Genomic DNA, 13578 nt, shown 5'->3' on the forward strand with positions numbered 1-13578 from the left:
AATCCAGAAAATATATAAAAAGTTTATCTACTCACAACTTTCCTTGTGACCTCTGACATTTTGACCTTTGTCCTCAAGTCTTCTCATACATTTCTTTTGACATGATTTGCATCATGCTGAAACATTTTATACCCAGCTTTATTTTAGTTATTATTATACCAAGTAGGCTCCTCCTCCATCATTCAAAGCTCTTTGTTAACATTAAACATGCTTCATATTTATAATGGAGCATGTTTATAATGGTTTGGTACTCCATCTTATAGACATGCAGTTGTCTATTTTACCATCACCTCAATACTGGACATTTTGGCCATCCCTACATTTTCTCATATTATAAATGAGGTCACGATCAACATCCTGAGGGGCTAAATCTTCACCTGAATTTGCATTTTTTCTTTTTATTTTTCTTTTAAAGATAAACTAGAAGTAACATTATTGGGCCATTAATGAGAATAATTTTCAAAATATTTGTAAACCTGGCTTGGGATATAGCTCAATAGGTAGAGTGCTTGTCTTGTATGCACAAAGCCCTGGGTTCCATCCCAAGTTGTGTGTAAACTGGATGTAGTAGTGCAAGTCTTGACTCACAGAACTGGGGGAAAGGGAGGAAGTGGAGGTGGGAGGTTCAGAAGTTCAAGGCTATCCTTGGCTACATGTTGAATTTAAAGCTAAATAAGACCTCTATCTCAAAAAAAATATATAAATCTGGAGTGGATCTGTAGTGTCATCACAATGGAGGTGACTTCAGTTCCAGCCGTGGGACTTGGCATCTTGGTAGGTAGACAGTGTGCATCAGGCCCTGCAAGCTGTCTCAGGTGAGTTTCTACTTCAGCCCACATGCTACATCCTGACAGCCTAACAGTGAAGATGCTCACTAGGGCATTTATCAAAATACTGACCTGAGGGGACACTGTGTCCTCTTTCAGTACCCTAGGCCATGCATGATGCCAGGTTACATGGGTGTCTAGAACAACCACAATAAGTGTGCACAAGCTGGGGGCTTGGCACCACAGAAATCCAGCCCAAAGGGATCTCTATGGCTTTTCCTGTCAAGGCAATGCATGTACAGAGGTCCTCTTTGCTTTATCTAGATCCTAGAAATCTTGGTTGGCTTCAATGTGCCCACCCCTACCTCTGTCTCCAGGGATTCTCCTCTGTGCATCCCTCTCATCATGTGAGATTCCACTGATGGAGTTTAGGGCCCCCTAGCTCAGTCTGACCTAATGATCTTATGCAAAGATCCTACTTCAGTTAAGACCACATTCTAAAGTCCAGGCTGCTTCGCTTAGACTTTGTTGCTGTGACAGAATACCAATACAAACAGTTTAAAGGAGGGTGACTTTGGGCTCACAGTTTCAGAGGGATCTGTTTGTGGTTGTTTAGCTCTATACACTTGAGCTGGGCAGGATGGCGGTGTCCACATGTTGGAAGAGCACCACACTTCACAGTGGGAAGCAATGCCTGTCTTACCTCACTTCTTATGTCTAGTCTATCTGGGATCCCTAACTGTAAGATGGGGAGATGGGGTTCTACTACATTCAGGGTAGGTCTTCCCTCCCTCCCTCCCCCCTCTCTCTATGAGAGCACCTTCATAGACACACTTAGATGTATGCCTTATTGATCCCCCAGGTACCTCTTAATCCAATCAAGCTGATATGATGAACCACCACAGACAGACATGAAATTGGGGTAGATTTCTTATCCAACTTCTTAGACTCCTTCACACTCTAACTCAAAACACTAAGACCACATAGAGGGCTCTGTTGTCCCTTCCCCATGGAAAACAGAGCAGGCCAAGAGGCTGAGAACCAATCCCTCACAGATATCCACTAAGCTCCCAGCATCCAGTACTCCCACTGAGTTCTAGCAGACCTGTATTATATTCCTGCTATTCTTTTACTGGTTTTGAAAATGAGTATCTAGGGCCAGCAGGATGGTTCCGTGGATAAAACTACTTGTCACATAAGCTGATAATCTAAGTTTCATGTCCACATGCCATTTTATTAGTTACTTTTATAGTGTTGTGATAAAACACCATGATCAAGGAATCTGATTTTTAAAAATCATTTAATTAGTGTTATGGTTTTAGAGTTCATGGCGGTGCAGTGAGGCATTGTGGCAGGAACAGATGAGAGTTCACATCTTGAACTACAAGAGGGAACAAAAAGCACACCAGGAATGGTAGGGGTCTTTTGGCCCTCAAAGCCCACATTCATGACGTAATTCCTCCAGCAAAGCCACACCTCCCAACCCCTTTCCCACCAAACAGCCATCAAATATAAGCCAAGTATTCAAAGGCACAAAACTTATGGGGGACATCTCATTCAAACCACCACACCCACCTAAATATCCAGATTAGATAGAAGGCATTAGCAATCCCAGCACTCCTACAGGAGAGGAGAAGCCAGAACAAGACCCTCAACTAGAAGCTCTCTGGTCAGCTAGCCTGAAATACACAGCATAGCAGACAAGAGAGACCCTGCCTCAAGAGAGAAAATTGCCTCTTGAAAGTTGTCCTCTGACATCCAGTGGGAACCTTTGCACATGTGCACCCACACACACAGTGTATCTCATATACAAAGCTATAAAAGCTGTAACATAAACATTTATTTGGACTTTAAGCAGGACAGGACCAGATGAAATTGAGAGATGATGATCTCCGATCATCAGGGCTACAAAGCTGGGGAATCTTGAAAATCATGGGACCCTCCATACCCAGACTTGATCCTTCTGGAAGGCATCAGGTAGGATGGCAACAAGAATCCTATTTGTTGCACTAAGTAACATACGCACATCAACTTGTGGGCATCTCCCATCAGGTAGTTCCTATTACTATCCATACCACGGTACAGCTGAGGAAATGGAAGGGCCCCATGGCTCAAGTCCTGTGGCAGCTAGTGGGGAATAATCTTCCATTCTTTGTGCTCCTCTATCCCTGACAGTCCATTTTCTTCTTATTGCATTTAAACACGTCTTCCATTTAAGCAAATACCTCTCTGCTCTCACTACCATCTTTCTCAGCATCTTCCTAGCTTGCTTCTTTAGAGGTGGCCATAGACTTGCCATGTCCATCTTCCTAATCTCCAGTTACCTTCTGAATGTATCTGTTTTTCTTCTGGGGCTGGGACTTGTTCATGTTAGTGCTCTACTACTGAGCCACTGGCAAACTTCTTGAACCTATTAATCTGTTCTTTGACGCTCTCTCAAAGCTACCTCCTCTCATCAGGAACATAATCATTAGGCTATATCTGGCTGGTGCACATCAGTCAGCCTCATGGTCTCTGGTGCCTGTGATACACACGCATGCTTTACCTCAGTGTCTAGGTGTGCTTCCTACCTCCCAGGAGCACCTCTCTTCAGTCCCCTTTATTTTACTCATTTAATTTTGAACTTTTCATTTTTATTTACAGGTATGTGTTTATATGTATATGTATGTATATGTTGCATGTGTACAGGTAACTATGGAGGCCAGAAGGAGGGTGTCAGAGTGTTATCTCTCTGGAGATGGAGTTATAGGAAGTTGAGAGCTGGGAACTGAGCAACACTGAGTCCTCTACAAAATGACACTCTTAACTGCTGAGCCATCTTTCTGGCTTCCTCTTAAATGATCTCTTGTCATGTACCTCTGGTCAGTTAAATTGAGTTCCTAGACCAGCTTGACCACAGGCTGTTTCTGACTTGTAGCTGCCCTGGTTCTTTCTTCTTTAATGCCAGGGTTATAGACTTTCTGGTCTTGGAGATCCTTGCCAGTCTAGTCTTTTCTCTTTTCCACATCTCAGACATCTTGGATAGCCAACTGCACTGCTAGACCTGTTTTTTTACTTAGATATCCCTCCTAAACTCACATTTGCCCTGAATCAACACTGGAATATAAGATGCACATTAAAATAACATATCCTAAAACAAGGATTGGCAAGTTGCCATCTAAAGCATGCCTGCCTTCTGTCTTTGTAAATAAAGTTTTTTAAAACCTTTATTTTATGTATATGGGTATTGGCCTGCATGTTATTTGTGCATTGCCTGCATGTAGTGCCTACAGAGAGCAAAAGAGGGTATTAAATTCCCTGGGACTGGAGTTATTACAGCTGTTACTGCCGTGTGAATTGATCTTAGGTCCTCTGGAAGAGAAGCCAGTATTCCTGAACATTGCAAAACCTCTCTTGCCCTCATAAATAAAGTTTATTGGAAAAAAGGCAGTCACACTCAGTCACAGATGATCTTTGGGTGCTTCTGTGCTAAATGGTAGAGATGAGTATTAAAGAGCAAGCACATGGCCTCCAAGTCCTGAAATATTTACTCTCTGGGACTTGATGAAATTCAACAACTTCAGGCTGACGGGATGTCTCTGTAGTCCAAATGTTTGCCTCACAAGCCTGGTGACCTGAGGAGGAGCTTCTGTAGGAGAGAACTGATTCCTAAAAATTCTTTGATCTTCACACTCAAATTGCATATAAGAATATCCCAGCTCCAACTGTGCCCCAACACACTAATAAATCTTTGGAAAAAAATCAGTTGTCTTGGCCTAACTTATTACTAGTTTTCTTCTAAGTATTTCCATGTTAGGGAAGGATATCCCCTGTCCCCAGCTGCCCACGGTTATCCTAGGATATGTCCTCTTGTCATTGACCTATTTCTCATTTCTATTCAATTGCTATGTCTCTAGCACCTACTTCATAAGTATCTGTAGAGTGTGGCCTCTCCTATGGTAGCCACTGTCATTGCTTTGTCAACTACAACCCCTCATTAACCTTTTATTATTCATCATTGCACAGCAGCCTGCAGGTTCTTCCTAAGCCATGTTCACGGTGGAAAGGAAAGCAGTGCTCTTCTATGCAGCTTACCTTTCTGTACCCCCCAGCCTTTCTTCTTGATGCGGAGACCACAGACTTCCTTCAGTCCTGGGCTCCTAGCCACCCTCTCTGTTGCCATGTCTCCTAGATCTTTACACACCATTGCCCTGCCAAGGACATCTCGAGTTTCTCACCAGCCAGCCCTCTTCCCACATCTCTGCCTCTAGACAAATCATTCTGTGCTCTACAGCTGAAATGATCTTTGTAAAGCACTGATATAACCAGGTCTGCTGCTTGATACAACTCCTGTGCCTTCCCACAGGCACAGTGGGAAAGTCCAGGGACCCAGGCCAGCTTTTTCACAATCCAATCCTTTTCTGCACCCTCTTCCCAGTCCTACCTTCACGCTGACTTAAAGGGATAGATACAAACTGAGCAGAACTGCTAGAGAAGGAAGACTGTGCAGAGTGAAGCCCAGTCAAAAGCTTCCTCTCACTGCGATACTGCGGGGCAGTAGGGCCATCATCCCCAGTTGGTAGATGGGGAAACGGAGGCTCAGGATGGAGAAGGGATGAACTCAAAGTCATATAACATGTAAGTGATGGAGTTGGGTTCAGGCCCCAGAAGTCTTCAGCTGTCCTGCACAAGGCAGCAGGTGAGCGCCATGGCTGGTCCAGAGTGCTGAGGCCAGTTAATTTAGTAAACAAAATCAGGAAAGTTTCAACTTGTGGATGTATGAGGTAATTCCATTGGTCAATGCTGTCCTTGGCAGGTGCTGGGAAATGGATTATGTAAACCTTGTATCCAAGTGAGGGAGACAGGTAAGAGCAGAGCTTGGAATAACTGAATCTCCTTGCGAAGTAGGATTACCAAAGAAAGGGACTTCACTGCAGAGCTGTACTGCTCAGATGAAAGCTCCAGTGACGCTCCCTTGAGTGGACCCAGGTCTTACTGTGTTCATTTCTCTGCACCTCCAGTATCCAGCCTGAAGGACACAGACACAAGAAGATTAGGGGGGAGCTTAGAGTCAGGCATGTGAGAAATGAACCTGCCACCAGCCAATTAGCAGGCAGGAAACTAGAAACAGGAAGGCTGCTGAGCTGTGTTATGGTTCTAACAGTGGGTGCTGCTCTCAAGAGGTAGGCAGGAACAATGTTGTAGGGAACCACAAATGATACAGCTCTGTAAGCCAAGGCCCCATGCCACGTACTTTCCCAAGATTCCTGTACCTCCCCAGCGCTGGGCCCATGATGATCTCTGAGCCTTAGCATCTGCTAGTATGGGATTTGCCACATCTCTAGGTTCCCATCCTTTGTGTGATATGACACACAATTCAGACCCCTCTTTTCCCTATACACCAGGATCCAAAGCTGCATAGGGCCTCAGGACCCAGAGCAAATCTTCCAGTATGTATATGAGGGAAAAAATGAGCTTCTACCATGGGAGAAGACTGACCCATGAGATGTTTTCTCCCATAGTTCCACCACCTTCTGTATCCCCACCATTCCACCAATTTCCTTCCTGCTTAACTAAAACACTCCAGCTCAGTGCTTTTCAACCTTCCTAATGCTACAAAACCTTTAATACCTTCCTCCTTATGGACCATATACCTATGTAATGTTTGGGGTATCATGAACAAATGTTTTCCCTAATCCTGCTATGGACTTTCTCTCTCTCTCTCTCTCTCTCTCTCTCTCTCTCACACACACACACACACACACACACATACACACACACACACACACACACTCACACACACTCACACAGGTGTCTTACCACTCTCCACCTTGGTTTTTGGGCCAGTGTCTCTCAATGAACCTGGTCCTTACCTATGTTTAGGCTGGCTGGCCAGCCAGCTAACTTCAGTGATGTGCCTGTCTGCCCCCAGTATCAGGATTACAGGCCTGGCTACTATACCTAGCACTTCAGGTGTATGCTGGAGGTTAACTGGGTTCTCATAGTTGTGTAGTCAGCACCTGACCACACTGAGCCATCTTTCCAACTCTCTCAACATTTTGTGCAAAATGTTGCTATGGTAAAAGGTGCTTTGTTTTGTTCTTTTGAAACAGGGTTTCTCTGTGTAGCCCTGGCTGTCCTGGAACTCACTCTGTAGACCAGGCTGGCCTCGAACTCAGAAATCCACCTGCCTCTGCCTCCCAAGTGCTGGGATTAAAGGCATGCGCCACCACCACCCAGCGTAAAAGGTGTTTTGAAGGCACTGTCCAGTGGTCACTGGAAGCGCATAACACTGATTTTCCCAATCTTATACCAAGAAGCAACTTGTCTTGTTCTTCCCTAGTGGGTATAGATTGGGCTTGGGTGGGGACTCTATAGCTGAAACTCTGTAGGAAGTCTTTCCTTCCTTCCCAGACTTGCTTAATGAGAAAGCAAGCTTATCAAGGAGCAGAAACCAGACACAGTGTATGTCTCAAAGGGAGAGCCTAGGATTCATCCGCGCTTTAACTGGGAGGTTCTCTTCCACTTGTGGAACAGGTTTCAGGGATGGAAAAATCCAAATTATATTCACATGGCAACAACAGTCCAGTCTTCTGTTTCAGCCCTCAGCATCTCTTAAACGCCTTAAATGAGGTAAGCTTACCTCATGCACTCCAGACTGGCCTACACTTTTCTATGTTGCTGACATGACTTTCCAGTCCTCTTGCTTCTACCTCTAGAGTGCTGGAATGACAGATGATTTATATATGGTGCCAGGAATTGAAACCAGGGCCCTGTGAATGCTAAGCATTCTACCAACTGAGCTACCCACATCTCCAGCTTAAATGTATAACATTTCAGGAGAGATGAAAAACTGAGGTCACCCAAAACTAGCTGACTAGACTGGTTTATAATCCCACCCCACAAACAAAAGCACTCATTACTGATGCTTGCTCATAAAGTTTATTGACAACTGTTTGGTCCCAACACACAAACAGCACTTGAACCAACCCCCCCCCCAAAAAAAAAACGTTCAAACAAAGAAAAACTTGTCCCCGAAGCCTCATCAAAAGCAAATAGTACAAGACGGGAAGATGGAATGGGGATTCTGGTGACAACTTTTTGTCTTTTTAGCAGATAAATCTAATCTGGTACATCCTTCCACCCAGAAAAAGTGTCTCATCTCTACCTACATACACCACAGCATCATTATCTAAGCCTCTGGATAATGAAATAGTGATTGGACTCGGTCACTGTTGGCACATCACACTCAGCACGCTTCCAACTGAGTTTTCACATCTTTAAACAGCAGGGGTCAGTCACTCACCTCAGGAATAATGGGCAACTCCAGCAAATGCGAACACACGCCCACCCGTTCATTGTACACAACTGTTCTTTGTTGCCCACAGAACCTGACCTTTGAGATGACTCCAAGTAGCTCTAGTGACATCTAGTGTTTTCAAAGTCCATAGTCCTGTCTATGCTTGCAAACCTGAAGTCTGAGCAGGCAAGCTTAGCCGCAGGATGTCTGCAAATAAGGCAACTCACATTTTATACCAACTTAGACGCTTAAAGCCTCAAAGAAATTACACCTGTGCCATGTTGCTTCCTATGCACTAAAATTGCAGAGGAAGTGCCCTTGAGGCCTTAAAAAGGTGAGTGCTTCCAGGCCTGCATAGACAGTACCTTCAGGCTTTGCATAGAAAGAGTGGCAGGCCTGCAGAACATTTCCAGTGCAGCTCCATCTGGGGCAGGTCATAGTGCTGACAACTGGGAATCACTGGCTTCATTTAAAAGATTTTGGCAAAAAAATTCAACTGGTAAAAAAATCTCTCTACAGCCTTTAATTTTGTGACATTTTATAAAAATGCTGGCTATGAAATCAGAATCCATTTTCTGGCTTTCTAGAAAAAAATATAAACATTTCCCACCAAGTCATCTAACTAGTGGAAGACTGTGTGCCAACAGGTTCTTTCTGCTCTATGAATGGATTTGCCCTTTTTGCCCAACAGATACAATCCATTGTAAATGTCAGGTCTCTCCAACAGGGGTGAGAGGCCACTAGTAAGTAGATACCTCAGGCACCCAGAGAGAAGGCCATTCCACAAGGCAGTGCCCACAAAGGCTGGCTTTTCCCAAATGCCAACATCAGACACCACAAAAACAAAACAAAAACCCAAACGTGCTTCCAATAGTGAGAAGTAACAGTAAAACCAGACACTATTAAAAGACGTCAAGATGAACTAACTTGGACACACATCTTCACATGGAGAGCTTCCCGGATTTACAGCCAACTGTTAAGTCACGAGAACAAGGAGAGGACAGGCTGGCCAAGCTGGCCTTCGCGGTGCAGATGGAACTCTGGTCTCTCCTTAGTGGAAACAGTATTGAAGCCACGCCTCTTGAAGCACTTCACCACTCAGCTGATTTAAAATTTATGCATTTAATGCATAGTTTAAAAAAAATCAGACTCTTACCATTACCACCTCTAAACACACAATGTGTCATTTAAATGCTGACTTTAAATGCATGACATCGAGGCCATCTCCTTTCCTTAACCTTATCCTTATCAAACTGGGACGGACAGAGAAGGAAGCATGAAATAACTTTCTAGAAAGCTCTTAAATGGAATCCCCAAATGGAAATGTTTTAAAAAATGGGATGAGGCCACACTAGTTAACCACAGACATAGTTACATAAAAAACAAGGCACACCAACAAGTCACCTAGAAGCCAGGGACTTTCCTGTCAGCCCCAACACAGCTCTCCTGCCACTCGCTCATCCCCAGTGTGTGACCCACAGGCTCATGGACATGCGTGGCTTCTTGAACATCAGCAAATCCATTCGCTTCAGCAAAGGATGGAGACTGCTCAGTGGGACTCAAGCCACTTCTTGCTGAGTGATTTCTGCTTATTTCTTCCCAACAACCAAAATTCTCAATAGTCTAGAAAAATTTGGTAAAATATTACAGATTCCTTAATGGAGGAGGAGTTCTTTCAAATAACTGGGAGAAATAAAAGAAGAAAGAGCTTATTTGAAAGTTTTTTAAAAAAACAAAAAAACAAAAAATGCCATTTCCCTATGTACCATTAATAAAAGTGGCTTCTGGGGTCAAGAGATAAAAAGAGGTTTTAAAGCCCATTTTTGTGTGTAGAGTCAGACAGTTTTTCCCCATTCTAATTTAATTCTATGTTCAAAATGGGAGTTAGAGCTTGGTTACAGGTGCAAAAGAAAAATTGGCTGCCAATTTGACTCTATTTTTGGGCTGCTTTTTGGCTGGGCTTTCCACTGCATCCTTGCTGATCAGTGGCCTGGGGGCTTCTGAGGAGGGGCCAGGAGGAGGAGCAGAAGCAGAAGCAGATGCTGGGCTGCTGGGTGAGGAGTCACAGGACACGTTTCCCTTCTTTACTGGTATTGGAATTTCTGATTTTTCTTCTTGGTTTAAAACTAAAACTCCTAGAAAGAAACGTAAATAGATTTAGTTCTAGGGCTCATAAGAAGTACTGGTTTTCAGTTCATCTGTATTTAAAAAACAAAAACAAGCTTATAAAACCCCACCAGAGCCAGGAGTGGTAGGTGGCTTGTGTGATGGTTTGCATATGCTTGTCCCAGGGAGTGGCACTATTAGAAGGTGTGGCCTTGTTAGAGGAAGTGTGTCACTGGGGGGAGGGGGGAGCTTGGAGATCTTCCTCCTTGCTGTCTGGGGGGTGCCAAGTCTGTTCCTGGCCGCCTTCAGATGAAGATGTAGAACTCTCAGCTCCTCCTGCACCATGCTTGCCTGGACACTGCCATGCTTCTGCCTTGATAATGGACTGAACCTCTGAACCTGTCAGTCCCAATTAAATGATTGCCTTGGTCATGATGTCTGATCACCACAGTAAAACCCTAACTAAAACAGCTTGTAAATCCAGCTCTCAGGAAGCTGAGGGAGGATCATCATAGTGCCAGGCCAGCCTTGGCTACAAGTCAAGACAATGTCTCAAAAACAAAAACAAAAAACAGCACTTAAAGGGTGGAGGCAGAGGTGGAGATGGTGAGATCTCTAAGTTTGAGGCCAGCCAGGTCAACAGAGCAAGTTCTAGGACAGCCAGGGCTGTTACACAGAGAAACCCTGTCTACAAAAAAAACCCCAAAACCCCCAAACCAAACAACCAAGCACCAAATGTTACACTTAAATATAACAGCTTAGGTATTGGCTACATGGTGAATACACAAAAATATTTATAAATGTCATATCACTTTAGACAATTTAGACAATTTTTTCTTTAGCAAATTTTTAGACACATCCTATTGGCTACCTATAAAGGCCAGTTTTTCTTCCTCAGACTCTGCTCCTTCATTCCTCTGTCTGGTGACTAAGACTCCCTCATAAACCTCCCGTGAATGTTCTGAGGCCACAGAGAAAAGGGCCTTAGTGCTTGCTAGTGAGTGCCTGCCCATTCTTACAGAGGCCACATGTTTGCCATGGTGTTGACACCAGAGACAAGGAAAAGAGCCACTTGGAATCATGGCTACTTGTAAGTTTTTCTTCAGAGTCTAGGTCTCATATAGCCCACATGTGTTCGAGAAAGGCAGACCACTGTGTTTTAGATGCCTTCTGTGTGTAGCAAGAGACCCCTGATGCCAAAGGCACAGGCCAAGTAATAGTGCCAGAGGGATGACACAGCCCCAGCTTCTCCTCAGATGGGCAGGAACCTGTGCTCCTCAGGCTCCTGTTCTTCTCTGTCATGGACATTTGGAAGAGCACCTGTGCACGTGTGCACAAAGACCAACCCCATGATGAAGCAACTCTCCACCTCCACAATCCCCAACCCCTCATTTCAAAGGAGCACAAAATGAGCCTACATTCTTACTGGCTCTTTCCGTGTCATAAGCAACGTCAAACTCTCCTGGCCTTATCTGGGACCCGCAGTGTCAAATACTGCATTACAAAGAGTATGGACAGTGGAAACGAGCCAACAGCAGAAAAGGAAGTACAGGCAGAAAAGGGAAGAGTCAGATTCAAGTAACAAAAGGAGAAAGTGAAGACCTTCCACAGAGTATCTGGGATTCCTCAAAGGCAGAATGGCAGACTAACAGTCAAAAGGCCTTAGTCACTTAACCTGTGGAGCAGAAGTGGTGGTCAATCAGCCCTAGCACCTGACACAGAGATAAGACACTGAATGGACTTCAATTCAGGCTAACACTAAGTTAGGATGTTAAGAGATCAGCATTTAATTTCAGCATTCAGGAGGCAGAGACACAGGGGTCTCTGTGAGTTAGAGACCAGCCTAATCTACAAAGCAAGTTTCAGTCCAGCCAAAGCTACAATGAGAACCTGTCTTAAAACAACAACAAGCAAAGAGGCACCTTTCTTGGTTTTTAGGTCACAGGACTCCAGGACCTCAAGCCATAAGAACCTTGCTCAAACCAGCTTCCTAAAACCCAGAATCCACTGGGACCTAAGTAAATGTTGTGTAGCAGGTGACAGGTGTTGCCTAAGGAGCAGCTGAACCTCAGACATGTGGGAAGGACATGTCAGAGGACCTGGGACAGGACTCATTACTCAAGGGCTCTTCCACAGCTCAGTGACATTGGCCCTTAACTTTAGATTATACCAGATGTATAAATCCTATTCACAGAAACTCCAACAAGGAAGGGAAGGGGCTGAATAATCAGCACAGGTACTTTTATACCTGATACAGTATTGCCTTCCCTATGTTCAGACACCTTCTACACTGGCATCATGGGTCATTTGTTAGACACACAGACAAATGCTCAGCATATAGGTGCAACCTACCCAAAGGCTCTTGAGGGTGTTCCTCAAACTGAATGAGATCAGTGGGCTGCAGGATGACAGGATCCGGTCTTAGCTGAGGGGATGGCAGGCATGAAGGGACAGGAGCACAAAGAAGGTCAACAGGGGAGCTGTTGGCCAGGTGCAGAAGCTCCTGCTCCATCTGGTTGGGTCCTGCAGAGAGAAGACAGGCAGCTATATTCAAACAGGCACAGAGGTCTGCTCCTGAGTCTTTCCTCAGCCTCAGAAGTCAGCATGATGTAATCAAGCACATGTGTTCGCTCTCTCGTTTGTTTGTTTGTTTATTTATTTAAAAAAAAACAACCAAAAAACTATAGCATTATCGGAAAGAAGACTCCAGGCATACAATAAACCAAAGCCAACAGTCTGCTGAAGATTTGTGTTCTTTAGAACAGTGGACTCTGAAGAGGCCCAAAATGATTTTAGGGCCTTTGGAGGAGAAACAAAATTACTGAAGGTTGGGGACAATGGAAGGAAGCAGCCAGGGCAAGAAGCTTCGGCAATGTCAGATGCTGGAAACACAGCTTTTCTCTATTACAAGGAACAGTAATCTTCTTAGCTACTTGTGATGTTACATGAACATCCCTCTTAATGGGATCTTCATACAACATGGTGAAACCCAAGTTACAGAATTCTTGAGTTGGTCCATGACTTGGTTACCTGGACAAGCACATTTGCACCACTATATATTCATGTCCCATGTGCAGGTTCCTGAGCCATTCCTTCTTACGGCCTGTATGCTGTGCTATATCCTTTCCAAATCTAGTCCAGCAAGAACCCTGATGACCAGCTCAGCATAGCCCACCAATCTTGGTGCCCACTCATTCTGACTAATTTTTAGCAGAATTTCATTAGACTATCAGCACGAATTCACCTACCCTTTTCATCTACCCTTCCTGGTTCTCTGTTCTAAGGTATTTGGGGCTGGGTTCTCTTTCCTTCTATCACCACAGTTTTAAACAGTCATTTTGGCAAACATCAAAAAAACACCTGAATTGGGATATTCTTTCAGGAACTTACAGACTAGCACATGTAGAACTGCTGTTAACTACACAC

The 13578-nt window shown here is 44.3% G+C and overlaps 1 protein-coding gene across 6 annotated transcripts in view; it reads right to left on the reverse strand.

Moving 5' to 3' along the window:
• Window positions 1-2091: 2091 nt before the first annotated feature.
• The window catches only part of Marf1 (meiosis regulator and mRNA stability factor 1), a 56713-nt gene continuing 45226 nt past the window's right edge, over window positions 2092-13578 (reverse strand). For 5 of the 6 annotated variants that reach the window (XM_052197836.1, XM_052197838.1, XM_052197835.1 and 2 more), the window contains exons 26-27: window positions 12505-12675; window positions 7670-10181 (exon numbers count right to left, since the gene is read on the reverse strand). In XM_052197836.1, coding sequence (XP_052053796.1) covers window positions 9931-10181; window positions 12505-12675 — 422 coding nt within the window. In that variant the 3' untranslated portion in view covers window positions 7670-9930. Of the gene's footprint in view, window positions 5776-7669; window positions 10182-12504; window positions 12676-13578 lie in introns of those variants that run through there. The other variant, XM_052197839.1, reaches the window with a different exon arrangement.

This window comes from Apodemus sylvaticus, chromosome 10, assembly GCF_947179515.1.
Source record: "Apodemus sylvaticus chromosome 10, mApoSyl1.1, whole genome shotgun sequence".
In the NCBI taxonomy this organism is placed as follows: Eukaryota; Metazoa; Chordata; class Mammalia; order Rodentia; family Muridae; genus Apodemus; species Apodemus sylvaticus.